Below are 17838 nucleotides of genomic sequence, written 5' to 3' on the forward strand. Positions count from 1 at the left end.
GAATGAACTCTTTAGCATGTCGAATTCAAAAGTTATTCTTATTTTACTGAAGGGTGTGAAAATAAATTTTTCATATAAAAATTTTGTTTTTGTTTTGCACATATAATTAATAGCAAGGGATTATTCATGCACACAACCAAAGAAAATGCTGTGAATGGACTCATTGTTTAGAGTAGGACCTAAGATCTAATAAAAGATGGTGTTCTATCTGAGGCAGTTCACACTCAAGTTTCCCATATGTTTACAAAAGATGATTTTTAACCTCATTATTCATTTGACGATTGTTGGATATGTGTTGATAATAGAACAAACATAAAGATGTAGCCTTATTCCTTTCATTTGATATAAGACTTGCCTATGTTGGTCATACTTGTGAATATTATGAAATATGTGAATATTAAATCATATAAAAAAATTGTGGGGGGGTGATAGTGTAAATTAAGTGTAAATAACTTTCTTACAGTAAAACATATCTCAAAAGGATGCATATCTGCAGAAAGTAGAGACTCTAAGCTTTCAAACAGTATCTCATTTGTGGTACTGGCTGGGTCCATGACAGACCATTAAAAATTAAAGGAATATTTTATATTAAGTCAAAATAAGATAATTTTGGATGCTGTACAGGGTCCACAGAGTCAAACAAGTTAAACAGAAACACAACATACAGGTCTTTATATTTTACTGTGGAAGTGATGTGGCTCTGTTGGGCTTTTTTTTTTCAAAAAAAAATTGTGTATTATCCTCAATGAAAGTAAATTTATTTATTTAAGACATGATTCCCTTTATATCCCATTGTGAATTAAACATCTTTTTAGGAACTCTGCATATCTTCTAGAAGCCCTTTTGACCCCTTCAGTGACCCTAAAGGTACCCATCTTACTCCCCAATTCCAGTCCAAATCATTACTCAGCCACCTCTCTCTAATGAGTCACCAGCAGGTTTAAATACATGTTTAAATACACTAAAAATATATTTTAAAAATCCTTTATATAGTCAAATCTTTCTGTACTGTGAATCACTCAAAATCTTATAATAGTTCAATGATTTCTGTTTAGATCCACCAAATATAAATTGTTATATGAAGTAATTAGCTTTTTCAGATAATGCATACTTTTTGTCTTTAGAAAGATCTTTTTTCATACCCATATTGTAGGAGAATTACAACTTGCTTAATAATTTGGAACAGCATTTTTTTTTCAAAGTATTAAAGGGATAGTTCACCCAAAAATGAAAATTCTGTCATAATTTACTCACTCTCATGATGTTACAAACCCGCATAAATTTCTTTGTTCTAATCAACACGAAGGAAGATATTTTGAGAAATGTTTGTAATCAAACCATTCGTGGACCCCATTGACTTCCATAGTAGGAAAAAAGAATACTATGGAAGTGAAAGGGGTCCCTGAATGCTTTGGTTACAAACATTTCTTGAAGTATCTTCCTTTGTGTTCATCAGAACAAAGAAGTGTATACAGGTTTGTAATAACATGAAAGTGAGAAAATTATGACAGAATTTTCATTTTTGGGTGAACTGTCCCTTTAAAGTATCTTTTAACATTTAAATAGAATAACATCCACACTGTCCACACTTTTTTTTAATATGATACACATTCATTTAAATTCTGAATTTCACATATTCAAATCTCAAGACATTTTCTCGTGGATTGTAAAATACATAAAATACATTTGTAACGTGCATCAAGTTAAATAAGTGTGTATATTTGTTAATTATTTGAGTCTAATTTGCAGCACCTTTGAATCCCTGTGTGCACTAAAGTCATCTTGTGTTCCTGCTGCCAAAAAAAATATTTTATGTTTCATATGGCCACAGAACCCAGTCCTGTCCAGTTCGGCAAATTAATATACTGGAGTTTGTTTTTGCATGAGAGAAGAGGATTTCTTAAACTGTATTTCAAACAACATGTGGCGATGGTGGCATTAAGACAATATATAGACACACTTCCTCTTTCAGACAGATTTGCAACATCTCCAGTCGATTTATATGTCTTCATTATTTCCCTGATTGTGGAAATAGATGTTTTTATTGTTTAATTATTTCCTTAACCTCCTAAGACCCGGGATTTGGTTTGTCTTTTTTCAGATTTCTTCCAGCTATTTTGAAGTTAATAAGAATCAATAAATATAATAACCAAATATTCTAAGAACATAAAGCAGTGTATTTGTCCATGTTTGTGTACAACAGGTTCCAGTTACACAGAATTAAATATTATGGTGCAAACATAAAAAAAAAAATGATGTCCAGAAATGGGACATCCAGGTCTTAGGAGGTTAAAGCCACTTTCAATTTTGTGTAGCTTAATCTTTTGCTGAACATCAGAACTAAAGTCTTTGGGTTTACCCATTGTGAAGCCATGACTGGACAACATCATGTTTCTAGTCAACATGGTGTGCTAAGAAAATGTGAATATCAATATATAAAAATATTTAGTAGTGCCAATAATTGTGTCCAATGTGTAAAAGAGAAAAACAATTATTTCATAATGCATAATTTCCCCCTCTACATTCAATAGCTTTACTTCAATCAAATATTGTATTTTTATCATTTTTAAAAATTAAACCCAAATATAGGGATTTATTATCACAGCTTTCTTAGCTCATATTTACCAAGAGTGCCAATATTTTCCACAATTGTACATATACAGAACAGAATACAATGTGTTCATAAACCACTTCATTAAGTCTTTAAAGATACACATGTATAATTCTTATAGATTCTGTATATTTTTTATTAAACAAACAAAGCATAGACACTGAGAGAGCAATAAAATTGACGAAATCACAACAGTAGGTGTCTTTGTGCACTGAGTGTTATTTGCCCTGTTTTCTAAAACGGTCGAGTGCCGACTTCTTGCCCAACTCTTTGCTTTCACTGGATTTCTCCTTCTGCTGTTTTTCCTTCTCCATTCGCTCTTCTACTGTTTGTCGAATTACATCCTGTGAGAAAACCGACAGTGAGGAAGTTGTGAACAGAGCAAAGTTCATACGCTATTTATAGAGGTTTCCCCTCTGGTAACACACTATGGAGAGGTTACATTTGAGAGTTTGTGCGGCTGTGATATGGCTTTTACAATACATAGAGAAATGATGTCCTTCCCACATGTTTATGCAAATAATAATAATAATAGCAACATGATATAGATCAAGTATCTAGGCATGTCCATTTAAGCACAATAATAATTAAAGTTTTAGTAAACCAGACTTTTACCATTTCTAAAGAGAATGGGAGTAGTGTTTATTTAAGCATAACTTGCTGGCTAGTAAAATATTTTCAGATATGGCTTAGGTCCCATCAAGGGATTGCTACATTTAAAGGCACAATATGTAACTTTTCTCTGCCAAAATTCACATTTTATTAATAATCAAGGCAAAGCTTTATTACACTGTGAAGGAAAGAGGAACAATGGGAGATTTCGTTTTCACCATCCAGACAAGTGGAAAACGAGGATAGCGTGGACATTACTTTATTAAAAGGATAGTTCACCCAAAAATTGTCACCCAAAAGTCATCATTTTCTCACTGTCATGTTGTTACAAACCTGTATAAATGTCTTCCTTTTGATGAAAATGAAGGAAGATTTTTGAGAAATGTTTTTAACTAAATCATTCATGAATCTTTTTCCTACTATGTAAGTAAATGGGGCTCATGATCATTCCTCAAAATATCTTCCTTTGTGTTCATTGGAATAAAAAAAATGTATACAGGTGTGTAACAACATGAGAGTCAGAAAATAATGACAGAATTTTCTTTTTTGGGTGAACTATCCCTATAAAAGGCGGCAATGACAAGGGACGAGACATTTAAAACTGTAATTTCTCTGGATTTACAAATTCTTGGGAACTTTTGGGATGATGCAAGTACAAAACTGCATGTAAATATATCCCACTGTGCGTGTGGTTTTTGGATAATTTATTACAAAAATCGTACATATTGTGCCTTTAAGGTACCTTTTACATCTATCTATTCATATTGTGTGGGGTGAGATATGTATCAGTAATAGCCAAAAAGAGTAAAAAGTAAGTACCCTCTGATCCTCGTGGGCCACTTTCCTCTTTCGTTTCTCTATCGCACCAGCAGAGCTTCTTCCCTTCTTCTTTGTCCTTGGCTTAAATTTTTCTTTTGCCAATGGATCATAACCCTGACACAAAAACACAGAGATAAACTTTTAAATCAAACGGATGCATCAAACAGGTTTTAGCCCATACTGTAGTCCAATAAACCAAATTGTCTATCATTAAATACATATAAACTATTTATTTAGAGAAGAGCAGAGTCTGGTTTCTCTGTAGGTTTTTTGTTCACTACTATTATCTTATGACATATTGCTCAATTGGGGCTCCAAAGACAAAAGACATTAAAGCATTTAATGGTGTAAACTAGGGCTGTCACTTTTTATTCAATATTCGAATATGCATTCGAACATGACGTGACATATCCGTATTCAAAATATAAATAAACTATCCGGTTTTTAAAATGCCATTTTTAGCGCATTTTTTACAGTAAGAACTCGTAATAGGAAGGAGGCTGAGAGTGAGACCGACGACGGCAACTTTGCGCAAGAGAGGGAATCAAATTGGACCAACATGAACCTAATGTACATGTCAAGATATAATTATAGTTTGTATATAAAATGGCATTATTGTTTATAGTGTTAAATATTATAGCGGAATAAAAAGCTTGTGTTAATACATTCGCATTACCAAATAAGCATGTATGAAGATAATTTCATCATGTTTAAAACGCAATGTAAACTTTATATTAAACAACAACAGCATTTGTCTTGTAAACAGATTTTAAATGATCATGTGCTGACTGTCACGAGTCACATAGATCTAAGATGACAGAGTCAAGTGAGATCTGCTTAACTCAGCGATAAGTTTAATTTCATCTCAAATATCAAATGGTTTGCGCTCTCTATCATTAAAAACGGTCAAGCAAACAGCACGCACAGAGATAATGCAATTGTCAATGACGGCTCACAAACGCGCGAGATAGTCTATGTATGTGTGCTTGTTGTCAATGAGATTTCTTCTCACAAACAGGCTCAAGCGCGGGATATGTGTGGTTGTCAATGACGGGCATTAAATCCGCGGAATTCTGCAGAGTTTTCCGTCGAAATCTGCGGGCACGGATTACGTTTGGGCTTGGCTATATACCTTAAGGGCGATTTATAGTCGTGCGTAGGTACGGCGTAGGCTATCCGTAGCTCCTGTGGTTACACGCATGGATACTGCCTAACAGCGGTTTGCCTGTGTTTGGTACCAGCGGTACCACGTGTGGACCTACGCACGACTATAACGAGCCCTTTACTCCTGCTGCTGTTTAAGTTGTCACCTGTTCTGAGTCGTTGTTATTCATAAGTTGATAACCTGCTGTTTCAAACATTAAGTAAAAAAAAAGTAAAGCAGACAGCCCCGTTTATGACTGTCACTGTTAATAAATTGAATCTCCATTACGTTTTTTTTTTTTTTTTTTTGATGCGCGCAGGGGGCACCTAGATATTCTAATATATTCAGATACCTTGCATGATATTCGATATCCGTTTGAATTTGATTTTTCTCAAAAGTGACAGCCCTAGTGTAAACAAGTAAAACTCTTGAATGCTTTATTATTCAATAATTTCTGCTCATTCACCCCACCCTTAAACTAATGATGTCATTATGAAGCATGAATTCTAAATATGGTATAAAATTATTTATACGTATAATTTGATATTAATAATTAGATATTTCTATCATAATATTTATTTTTGTGCAATGTTCTCATTACATAAATTACAAAATATCTCTTATTATGCCTTTATTTATCCCAGAAACCTTAATTAAATCCTGAACTTATTATAAATCTTAATGGTTTTAAAATATACATAATTGTTTTATGCAAAATAGTAATTTTAGATGAATCATATTAGTGTTGAACTTACCAAAACCTCAACTCTTTCCTTGTGTCTCTCCTCAAAGCTGCCCTGGTCCACTTTACTCAGCTGCGTAGGGTCCAAACTGATCAGCTCCGGCTGCACCTTCTCCAGCAGAGCCTTGACCTCCCATTCCTGTCGCTGTTTAGCACTGCGGTACGGGTTTGTATCAAGAGCGTCAAAGTTTGGTTCTCCCGCACCTGGAGAAGACAAATTCAGCAACATATAAAAGAATCTGCTTAGCACAAAGTTATACAAGGTTTAAAACACAAATCCAAGCCATCACTTTTTAAAGAAGCTCTCCATTAAAATTCCTTTTATAGTTAATGAGATGAGATAATGTGGGTGCTAAACTAGCATTCCATAACGGCTTTAACATTTATCTCTCCTATGTGTTTGTGTGATTTATGATAAAAAATACATAATTTTTCAGATACTGTCATTTTTGTAGCTCCAGATATCCCTGCCTTCCTCAAATGCACTGATTTTGTTAAAAAAATAATCTATTTGAAGAGCGCTGTCCCTGATTGGCCAGCTAATTTGTACGTGATTGGCCTGAATACCCATGACGTCAGCCGGAAATGCAACACTAACAATTTTATGCTGACAGGCGCTAACTAACAGGCTGTATAATTTGCGTCATCTTTTACTTTTGTATTTGTACCATTTGCGTATCACTAACATGTACTAATACACACTCACACACCAAAGAAAATGTAAAATCGAGAATCTGATAATACTTGCTCTTAAACATTTTTTTTCTTTTAACTGATAGTATCGGTCATAAATTCTTATCTTCGGTTAACCGGTCAATATAAACAGTATTTATATATGAATATCTGACCTGGTATAATCATGCTGGTGAAGCCCTGTCCATGTCCAATTCCTAGAACGTCCTCAAAAGGGCAGTAAGCAACACCCCAAACCTGCCCTCGCACACGGTGAGCCATGTAGGGTTTGGATACAGGGTCACCTCCCCAAACATTTTTATAAACCTATAGGTACATATACAAATAACACAAATCATTATTTAAAAAAAAAAAGATCACACTAGTAGTATGTAGGGATGGCCAGTATAAGGGTTCAGGGTTTGGCTTAGCCCCAGATGCTAGTTTAATATGATGAATGTTGTTTAGCATATATCAATAGTTGAAGGAAAAGAATATAATGTTTTATTAGATTATAATTATGAGACAAATGTGCAGTAATACTATATATTCTTTATAAACTGTAAATATATTAGAATTTTCTGGTTTTGCTGCTTCATCTTTCATGTAAAGTAGCTTTAAAACATTATTAAAACAAAACATTATACGCTTATTAAATAACATTGACTTGAGTTGACTATTGTATCACAACAACAAAAGTATGGTACTTTCTCTCAAATACAAATACGCATATTGTGGGATATTCCTCAGATTTAGTGACCAAAATGAAAATATTACAATATATGACAAAGACTGACTTACATATGATGCTATGATTGATACAATGACCTGGGTCATTGTTTGGGTTATACAAACTATAATCAGCATTGGCAGGTGTGGCACAAAGATATTTTTTAACCCAGTAACAATATTATAATAGTCCCCAACCCTAACAGTACACATGCTTATCTATAATAAACATGACTTATATGTATGTTACGTTCCTAACTAAGTCAACCTTTTGGCGGTCCCGAAATAACAACCAATCACAGTTCTCTGATTTCAATAGTTTTAAAAAAAAGTAGTTTTACCCGAAGAACAAAGGATGTGAGAAAATGTGATTTTTTGTGATGTCGCACACATGTACATTACCTGTACAACATCTCCAGTAGCAGCACTAAGCAGTCCTTTCTGACTTAAAGACAGGCAAGAGGCTCCAGCAGGCAGAAAGTATGAATGAAGAGGTTTAAAAGCTCGTATGTCATACACCTTGAGCTTTCTGTCCAGACCTGATGTCACCATGTACCTGTGGTATACAAAGACGAAACATTTCAACTCATCGTTTATCCAAACATTGTGCACTGGGGAAATCCTGTTAGTCAACTGGGAGCTAAATCAACACAGACAACAATATGACTATTGTATTTGGGGATACTCACGTGCCAGTTTTGTCCACTGTTAAGGAACGAACGGCACCCCTATGACATAACATCTTTATAAGTGGCTCTTTCTGATTGGGCGACCACAGACTGACGGTACCGTTTGGGTGGCCCAGATGAATGACAGCATTATGGGGATTCTGTGACATCACGTCTAACCGCCCCATTTTCGTACAGATGGCTGCGATCTCTTTACCCACCGACACATCCAGGTATTGCAGAAAGCCTGTGGCACTCTGAAAGGTGACAGCATTAATGTTTAAATTAAGAACTTGTTAATAAAAACTGATTTTGCCTCCCAAGATTACTGATGGGGTGCACAAGACCCATGCAAGAAGTCATTTTAATTTGCTTTGTTGTGATGCATGAACTAAACTTATGGAAAATGTTGTAACAAAACTGACAAACACTAAGCTATTGTGTAAAATAGCAACTTTGTAGGTAAACCAGATCTTAAACATTTAATGACATGTTTTGTCTTATACAAACTATACTAGGGCTGCATAACCATTAATCATGACTAATCATTTGCATATATGTGTGTATATTGTGTATACTAATTATGTATGTATAAATACACACACGTTTAATTTTAAGAAAAATACATTAAGTAATCATATTTATAATAATGTAAATATTTCTTAAATATATACACATGCATGTACGTGTATTTCTATATATAATTAGTATACACACACACACACGATGTAAACTTTTATTCTGCAAACAATTAGTTGTAATGCAGCCCTAAACTACACAAAGTACATTTTTAACCCTGTATCTAGTAAAGGGGTGAGGATTATAATACTGTACAACCACATTTAAAAAACAGAACCGAGTCCATGAAAGTGCAAACAGCCGGTCCCAAATACTGCATCTAAAATGAACTTGGTGCAATGAACAACATTTTGCCAAAATCATTTGTTGACCCACCGCTGTAGCAAGGAGAAAGTGATAGGGCAGATACTGCATTTTCAAGACGTCATTGAATTTCTTCACACAGTGGAGCTCTGTGCCTTTCGAGTCATAGATGTAAAGCCACTTCTTCTGTGCTACAGCAAACATGGCCTCCGTGTGAAGCCACCTGGTGGTAGAGCGAGACGTGAGCCTTAAATGTCATCAGATTTATTTAGGACAGATAATGTGATGGTTTACTTACTTCACATCGTTCACTGTTTCCATGACACTCATTTCACATGTGAGGTTTTTCGTTTGCCAGTCAATACAGGCCACATGACCTCTCTTTCCACCCAACAGCAGATGCCTGTTACAAACACAAAATGTCAAGGCTGTATAGCTGCGGTATAAAAAACTTACTATATTACATAATCTTATAACAAGATTTCTGCAAAGTTTCTAAAATCACATTTATGATTTCAAAAAACCTTTTTCAAGACCTCCACCCAATTAAAATGACCAGAGCAAGTCATTACAGAACAACCCCTTACAATTCTCAAATTAAACCCTTCAGGTCAGGTTCTTATACTTCAACAAATTGGGACACACATTCAAGTTTAAAATAATACATGTTTTATTCAATATTTACATACAGTAGGCTACGCATTAAAAATGTACCATGTATTGTGTACTAAAATCAATCAATAAAAACTAAATAGAGGTACAGCTGATAGTGCAATAATAAAGTGTTGAAAGAAGTGTTGGAAGACCTTTAAAAGTCATTTTCTTTTAGTCATGGAAGTAAAAATAGCAGGCTTTTAATTGCTGTGAATGTATGGATAGCCTACATGATCAGTGTAATCTTAAAGAATAATTTACAAATATGCAAGAAAGAAACCTGCTTAAACTTTTAAAATTAAATGAAAAGTAAAGCAGTGTTGTTTTAACTAGAATTATATAATGATATACAATTCTAAGCTTGAACAAATGTTTAAGAGCACCGACCGTCCAGTTCTGCTGTAGTCAATCCTATATGGTCCAAACTGGGTAAGATGTAAGTTGAAGTACTGTGGGAAAAAAAGAGAAAATAACTGAGCAGAGAATGGCAGGAAAACTAACAAGTGATTATAAGCAAGGATTTCAGATCTGATAGGGTATCTGTATACTGCAAAACAGTTATCCTCCATCTCTAACATGTACTTGCTCAACCATTGAAATATTTTCAAGTACCACCCTTGATGTAGCTTACAGAAGTGTTGCCTTATCACCTTTGATCCAGACGTGATGTCGACTGCATCTGCAATGTCCTCTTGAGAGATCCTGCACGTGTCTTCATCATCATCTCCTTCCAAGAAACTGATAACAGAAAGACAGAGATCAGATCTGTGTGTACGGGGGGAGGTACGATATTGGGGAAGTAATATTGCAATGTTTGGTATTTCTGCGACATATATTGTGGTGTGAGAAATACTGGATGACTTCCCCAGATGACCTATAAAAGCTCTGTATAAGAGGAATTAAATACTGCCTTGCATTTTCTAATTACATGATTTGACAAAGAAAATTTCTGATTTATGAATGTTTAGTGAGTGCACATTTCCTTAAATCCTTTTTCTGAGGATATAAAGTCAGTGTGGCAGATGAAAAAATGAGTGATATATTCAAGCAATATCGCTGTAGTAGGAGTGTGACGGCTGTCATTAGGCCAGAGGCACGAGGTCGTAGGCAATCACTGCCATGATGATATAGAGCTATATCATACGACTGTGAGAGCGATATTGCTTTTATACAACAGTTCGACCACACGCGTTTAAAAAAACAAAACAACAACGGAGTGATTTTAAAAGCCTCTTTTGTGAGGAACTACTTTCTTCCACCTAGGGCTGGGACGGTTGTAATAACCACCGCACCACCGTGGTGGTGGAGTCAACCGGCGGTCGAGAAGTGCGCCCTGCGGTGGTGTGCACCTCACAAATTATGAAAAATATAAAGTACAATCTCGCCCAGTGAGATGTCTTCAGGTTCGTGTCAACGCAAACAGCCAGCAGACGCAGAGTTAATACGCTAATTTGCAAGGGAAGGCAAATGATATCAGTGATGACCCGCTGGCTTGGGGAGGAACAATGAGGAAAGATATAGGCCGTTTCTCAATCCCAAGACTGTAGCCTCCGGAGGTTGAATTTGCAAGCATACATCATCAAGACTTATAACATTAACAATTATAAAGTTGACTATTATTCTTTGTTAATCATACATTGTTGTAATATGCTTATGACTTGCAAATGTCTGAAAATAATAAACCAGGCTTGATGACATATACAGCCGCGCCCTCCGGAGACTGCAGCCTTCAAATTGAGAAACGTCTGTTCTCTCTTGGTCACGAAAAAGTATCAATCTGCGCTACCAGTACACCATCAGAACGTGTTTCAGCGCGGCTGGAAACATTATAACCCCAAATAGGTTTCTCACTTGTTGTTTCATGAGTGGAAGTGCTACAATAAACACGCAGAAATGCGCAGATCTCTTGTGTGCTTCGGGGCTCAGCTCGAGCAGTCACCGAAATTGCCAGGCACATACGCACAGTTGCTGTTATTTAAGACGTTTAATATACAAGAATCCGCCGTCTGTTGAGCTGCGTGCTTTGATTTGTTTACGCTGTGCTTTGTAACTATAGCAATCGCTTCTCCATTGATGTATTTTGGCAGAGACTACCGTAAAATACTTAGCATAAACACTTAGGTAAGGGGACAGTTAAGACATTTGTTGCAACACTCTTAAAGAAATCCCTTCCAGTTTGGGCTTGCAACCCGAGAGTTCCCGGTTCGAGGCTCACGAGTGGTGGGTTGCGACCTTGAGCAAGGCACCCCAATTGCTCCCCGGACACTGCAGTAATAGCTGCACACTGCTCAGGGTGTTTGCATGTGTTCACTATTCCCTGGATGGGTATAATGGAGAGGTCACATTCCAAGTTTGGGTTACCATACATTGGCAAATACGTCACTTTCACTTCCCTCACTTAAGGAGTTTCATGCAACCGGGCACAGAATGACAGGTAACCCTTTCGGACATTTGTTTTCAATGTCAAAACTCAGATGTAATAGTCTTTACTCAATATTACTGTTTCTGGGTCACAAAATGTGATTTTACGAGTAGTTCAGTCGATTATTAAACATAGCGCCTATTCAAACATTTGTGTTTCAGTATTCAGTCAGTGTTACAGTACTATAATATAATATACACCTAAAGAATACCGGCCGTATAACGTGATCTGTCTTTTTTTACTCCCAAATATCTGTATAAGCATCAGCCAAAAAAAAGAAAAATGCATGTCGGTCAGGCTCTTATATAAATTACATTACCCAGCATCTTCTGGTAGTAAGAGATCGTATCGTGCAGCTTGTTTCTGTGCGAGTTCAGACACCGTCTTAGACCACACAATGGCCTCCTTCAGTTTCCTATGAGCCCCTGCAGGCTAACACAAAAACAAAAAGCAAAACTTGAACATACAATTCTCATTACTGTAATGCAAACCAAAAATATTTTAATCATGGTAGTATTTACTGTTTTTTTTTTGTGGATAAAAATGTGTCCAGTGCAGGGTAATTTTTATGACCGCATTATTAACTACAAAACAAAAATTAACTTAATTCTCAAGAAAATAAAAAATAATGAATTGTTTTTAATGCAAACATTTGTTAACACTTTACTATAAACTTCTATTTGTTTATATTAATTAACTAGTAGTTAACTAAAAATAAACAATTAAACAGCATTCATTAGATTCAATTAATTTTTTGCATTACAATACGAAGACAATTTTAAGATGAAAAGCTGTATTTGTTAACATTAGTTGAAGGGATTGACTGTTTGGATGCTGGAATGGCGTAAAGAAATAAATAAATGAAAAGTTTACCATTTGTAACAAAGCAGATTTGATGCTTTGAAAAATGGTACAAAAGTGTCTTTCATTTTTAGTTAATGTTAGCTAAAGCTTTAAATAATTTTAAAGTATGTGAATTTTTAATGTCACCAAAATTTCTTTGGAATTTTCGGATAAAGCCATTAAAGTAACATTTATACAGTATGCATTTCGACTCACCACTTTATGTTCAGCTCCTCTCTGAAACTTCTGGAGCTGTTTCTGTGGTATAGGGGTCTCACCAGGGAAAGGGTCATCTTTCTAAACAAATAACAATAAGAAGTGATGATGAGATACGGATTTCATTTTAAAAATTACACAAAGAAATGAATAGTAATTTGGAATATGTTTATGTTGAGTACAGAAAAATAAATGAACACTGTTGTCATATCAGCAGTCTTATAAAAGAATTGACATAACAATGTGTTTATTCTGATTGGTTGACCATCGGTGGGGAAAAGACTTTCTTTGACACAGTCTTTGTAAGGCTTTTTTGGATGGCCGTGACTCTTATCACCTTAAGACAGCATTCCATAAAGGGTAGGGTGTGTATAATGTGTCCTGTCCAGCAAAACAAAGTCTTTATATTCTCTAGATGTGTAACTCTGTCCTGCCATTTGATGGCCATGACTAACCTCTGAAGTGTGCTGGTTTCATATACAAATGCCTTCTTGGCAGCCAGCTTGATGTTTTTTTGTTTTTTTTTGTAGGACTTTTTGTACAGAAATGTGGTCTTGATGCATAAATGGCATTAGATTTCAGTACAAAAAAGGAATGTTTTTTCCATAAAAAGTTAAAGCAACTTTAAAGATAAACATTCGAATGATAATGGACTAGATAGATATTATTGTTTAGTAATTTCTCTGTATTTTGTGAAGAATAAACCTTACATACCCATGATTGGCTCTCTCCAGCCTTCTTTTTTTTCAATGGTCCTGTGTTATTTGTTGATGTGGTCTGATCTGGATTTTCCTGGTCCTGCCTTTTCTGTCCTGTGTCTTCTGTAATCTCCCAATAACGTTTCACAGGCTTAAAGGGATAAAAAAAATCACGTTCATAATGCGTCTTAAATCAGTTCATTAATGAATTTTCTCGTCCTCTTAGCAAAACTGGTCACTATCACCGCCTGCATTTATTGAATATAATCAAACATTTTCATCCGAGTATCAACTAAATGCAATGCTACAGAATTATGACAATCATTCACTACCACAACTGCCGTCTGATAGAGCTGGCAGATACTCTGATCTACTTTATTAAAAAACTAATATATATCCTTATTGTATATTTAAGCAGTATTTATAGATACACTCTGACATAAATGCATTTGAGACACGTTGTTGGAAACCGCAAAACCAGACATTCTTCCCATATTATCTTCCGTTATGGTAACTCCGCAAAATCACAAAACACAAATACTTTTTTTTGGCTTAAACGCACACTATTTTACTCAGATGTTTACACAAATCTATTGACCTTTTTCTTATTCTTTTTCTCCACGTGTGCACTCTTCGCTGTTTCTGCTACGGGCGCCGCCATCTTTGTTTTGAATGACTACTACTCTTCTTCTTCGTGTTCTTCTCTGGTGCGTCTTAAAACTGGCGCCACCTACTGTTTACTTGTGTAAAAAAAAAATCTGTCATCACTTTTACTCAAAAGATATTTTGATAAATGATTGTAAGCAAAAGGTTGACGGTACCCATTACATTCCAATTGATTTGTTTATCCTATTATGAAAATCAATCCTTTACGAAAATTAACCATGATTTTACTACAGTTAAAAAAACTGTTAATGTAGTAAAACCATGGTAAACACAAAATAACTATGGCTCTGACAACATTACTACACATTTTACTACAATAAAACCATGGTTAATTTTCGTAAGGGTTGGTTACAATCAGCTGTGTGCTTACCATCATTTATCATCTTATTTTGTGTTCATCAGAAAAAAAAGAAATTCATACAGATTAAAAAAAACATAATGATGAGAAAAACATCATTTTTATTATTAGGTGAACTATCCCTTTTACAAGATGCACTTTTGAAACTCATAGCATCATGCTAGCATCATGTTAAAGAGTCATGAAACCCCTGAACCAAAATTTCTGAGATTTTAACAGAGGTATGTGTGTTAAACACCACTGAAGACAATGTTAGCAGCTGTTAGATTTAATAGTAGGGGGGAAATGGTTAAATTTTAGTTTTTACACGCTATTTTCGTTTTCCGGGTTTAAAATCTTCATCCAGTTCACGTCACAGGCTGTGACGGGGCAGAGGACAGATAGTAGGCTTGTTTGAGATGCAGCTTGCCTTGCCTGAAATTCAGACGAGAGCAGACGGCTGCAGTGAGGGGAGGAGTGAAAAAAGAGCTTTTAAGTCAGACACTTCACCAATCTCGCAGTCCAGTCGACTACAAACGTCAGCAGAGGCAGAGATCACGCTCGCGTATTTTATCGCGGATTAAATAGATGCAACTCAAATACCAATAAATGCATTTACATAAAGATGTTTATAAGGAGAATCAACGAAGGTGAAATGTTCGTTACTGGAAAAGGTTACTTAGTAAATGTTGGGATGAATAAATCTAAGTCTAGTGGTAATACAAATTCGTTTCTGTTGTGTATAAACAGCACGGTTGAACAACCAAAACAAAAGTTTACAGGAATTCATTAAACATATAAATGTCATAGTAAAGAACAATTAAATAAATATAAAAAATACTACAGGAATTAGAGTTTTTAGAAGTAAGAACTCATCAGCTGACATCCCCAGGCCAATAAGCATTAAGCTGTGTCGTCAGCAAGTCTTTTCCCATCGTGCTTTTCGTCAACGCAGTCGGTGGAGAGCAACTGCGCTCGGTTGTAGAATCCGACGAGCCCGCCTCTCCATCGCGAGAGTTATTTTGCACACGTCAGCATGACATCAGAGCAAGTCGGACGTAAGTCGGACACTTATCTAACCGGAATGCATAGAATTTGCTCATCTCAAACAAGCCTAATAACTTGACGACTCATCGTTGTCTCATAATTATTAACGAGACTGAGTTTTTTATCCAATGAGAAGACAATCTCTTAATTATTCATGACACCACGCGGATCTTCCCAACGACAGACTTGTCAAGCAAGCTGTGATATCGCGCAGTAGATGAGTGAGGCGATCATGGGACGCAAGTGTTTGTTTTCGTGGTGCAAAAGTTCAAATGGGTTGCATATGTTTCCCCGCGATGCTGCCAGGGCTAGACTCTGGCTTCGGGCGGTTGGTTGGCCATCAACCACGGACACATCCAGCTACCATTCTGACACTTCTCCCATCCGCGCAGCCTCCGGTTCGTCCATGTTTTCGTCCACAGTCACGGCAGGGGCTATTGGCTCAAATTGATAGGGCAGAGGACCTGCACTGCCATCTAGTATGTCTCCATTTAGCCCTGGGGAATCAGGAGGAGAGAAGTCCTCCACCTCCACAGAGCCCTGCGTACTGCTGCCACTGCAAATTTCTATGTCACTGTCCATCTTTATTTGGGGTTCAGCGGGCGCGTAGATCTATGCTATGTACGCATTTTTTTTTTTTTTTTTTGCTATGTACGCAATGTTTTTTTAAGCGTTCTTTTTTTCAAATATATGCATTCATAGTGTGTATATAAACAACTTTATATTTTATAATGACTGTAATTACTCATGTACATTAATATGTTTTAAATAGAATTATGATTACTGTAGGATATATGTAGCAGGGCATTCAGTAACTCTTGAAAAGACAAAAATAAAGTGTCATTTAATTAGATTTTAACTTTTCCAGGGTTTTTTTTTTAAATTAGTATTTCCTCACGTTTTATCACTTATTTTTAGTGACAGTCCATATGCATGGGCTACTGGCGATGAGAGTTTCCCCCCTCCCCTCTCCTCTCCCTTGCCGTACAACACACACTCCCCTCCCCCTTCTCACAGCCACCACGCCCATTTCAGTTGCATTTTTCAAAAAGATTGTGAGCTAGACTTGAGCTAAAAGAGGGGGGTTTCATGACCCTTTAAACATGTTAATATCATTGTAACATTGAGTTTTGCCACAGCGAGCACCACGTATACAAGATGCAGTTTTAAATTAAAATATTGTGAATGAAAAGACTGTTCAGCTTATACCTTTGTGTATGTAATAATGTGCCATAAGGTGATCTCCTGCAAATTTGTGAAAAGTTTGAATGTCTAACATGGTGGACAAAAAGGCATGAAGTAAATTTCTTCAAATTTCTTCTATATTGTAAAAAAAACATTGGCAAACAAAAGAGAATAAATAAATAGATAAATATATCAGGCATACGAAGTAATAATATACATTAACAACGTAATACACAGAGTAATACTCACATTAAGCAGTCTGAAATAAAGTGATCATTTATGTAAAGTGACCATTGATAGTAATTAAGTGACTATTTAGTAAAGTGACCATATATAATATTGCACTTTGACCTTTTCCTTGATATACAGAGTATATAGTACTATGATCAAACTAGGTTGTAATTTAGTTGTATGAATACTTCTATAGATTTTAGTGCTGATATTGTTTAAATAAATAATTAGGACAAAACAGCATGGTTGACATAGTGTTAAGATTAGTGCATTATGAGTTAAAGGTCCTGATAGCAACTGGGAAGAAGCGGGCGGTTTTTGCTCTTAGTGATCTGTACGGCCTGCCTGAGGGCAGAAGATTAAACAGGTGATGTCTTGGGTGGGATGTGTCCTTGATGATGTTTTTGGCCCTAGAGAGATAATGGGAGTGAGAAAGAAAGAAAGAAATTATTGAAGAAAGAAAGAAATGATAGCAGCAAAAACTTTTTGCAAAGCCTTTTGACCAGTCTTTGTGAACTTATGTATCTTTTTTTCCTTAAACAGTAAACAGAATTATTCAGTTCCAAGTATGACACACTTTATATTCATTGCTTTTCAACTTTATTTCTAGTATATTAAAGTAAGCAAGCATGCTACCCATGTGCAGTCAAAGATTGTAGA

At 35.7% G+C, this 17838-nt stretch overlaps 1 protein-coding gene across 1 annotated transcript; it reads right to left on the bottom strand.

Annotated features, from left to right (window-relative positions):
- Nucleotides 1-1577: 1577 nt before the first annotated feature.
- Nucleotides 1578-17801, bottom strand: wdr46 (WD repeat domain 46). Its single transcript, XM_065271354.2, has 15 exons — nt 16972-17801; nt 14311-14452; nt 13729-13863; nt 13015-13095; nt 12275-12387; nt 10184-10271; nt 9921-9982; nt 9178-9282; nt 8952-9102; nt 8019-8254; nt 7732-7885; nt 6777-6927; nt 5942-6132; nt 4043-4156; nt 1578-2955 (listed from the first exon to the last, which is right to left on the bottom strand). The coding sequence occupies exons 2-15, from the start codon at nt 14371-14373 to the stop codon at nt 2830-2832; spliced, it is 1770 nt and encodes a 589-aa protein (XP_065127426.1). The 5' UTR covers nt 14374-14452; nt 16972-17801; the 3' UTR covers nt 1578-2829.
- Nucleotides 17802-17838: the final 37 nt, after the last annotated feature.

Source organism: Paramisgurnus dabryanus, chromosome 11 (genome assembly GCF_030506205.2).
Source record: "Paramisgurnus dabryanus chromosome 11, PD_genome_1.1, whole genome shotgun sequence".
NCBI classification, from domain to species: domain Eukaryota; kingdom Metazoa; phylum Chordata; class Actinopteri; order Cypriniformes; family Cobitidae; genus Paramisgurnus; species Paramisgurnus dabryanus.

Bases quoted from the DNA above. Each gene is read 5' to 3' on its own strand.
- wdr46 (XM_065271354.2), bottom strand. From the start codon at position 14,373: ATGGCGGCGCCCGTAGCAGAAACAGCGAAGAGTGCACACGTGGAGAAA. The intron at 10,272-12,274 runs GTAATGTAATTT...TTCTGTTATCAG, and splicing joins TTACTACCAGAAGATGCTGG to TTTCTTGGAAGGAGATGATG. The intron at 9,983-10,183 runs GTGATAAGGCAA...TTTTTCCCACAG, and splicing joins ACATCACGTCTGGATCAAAG to TACTTCAACTTACATCTTAC.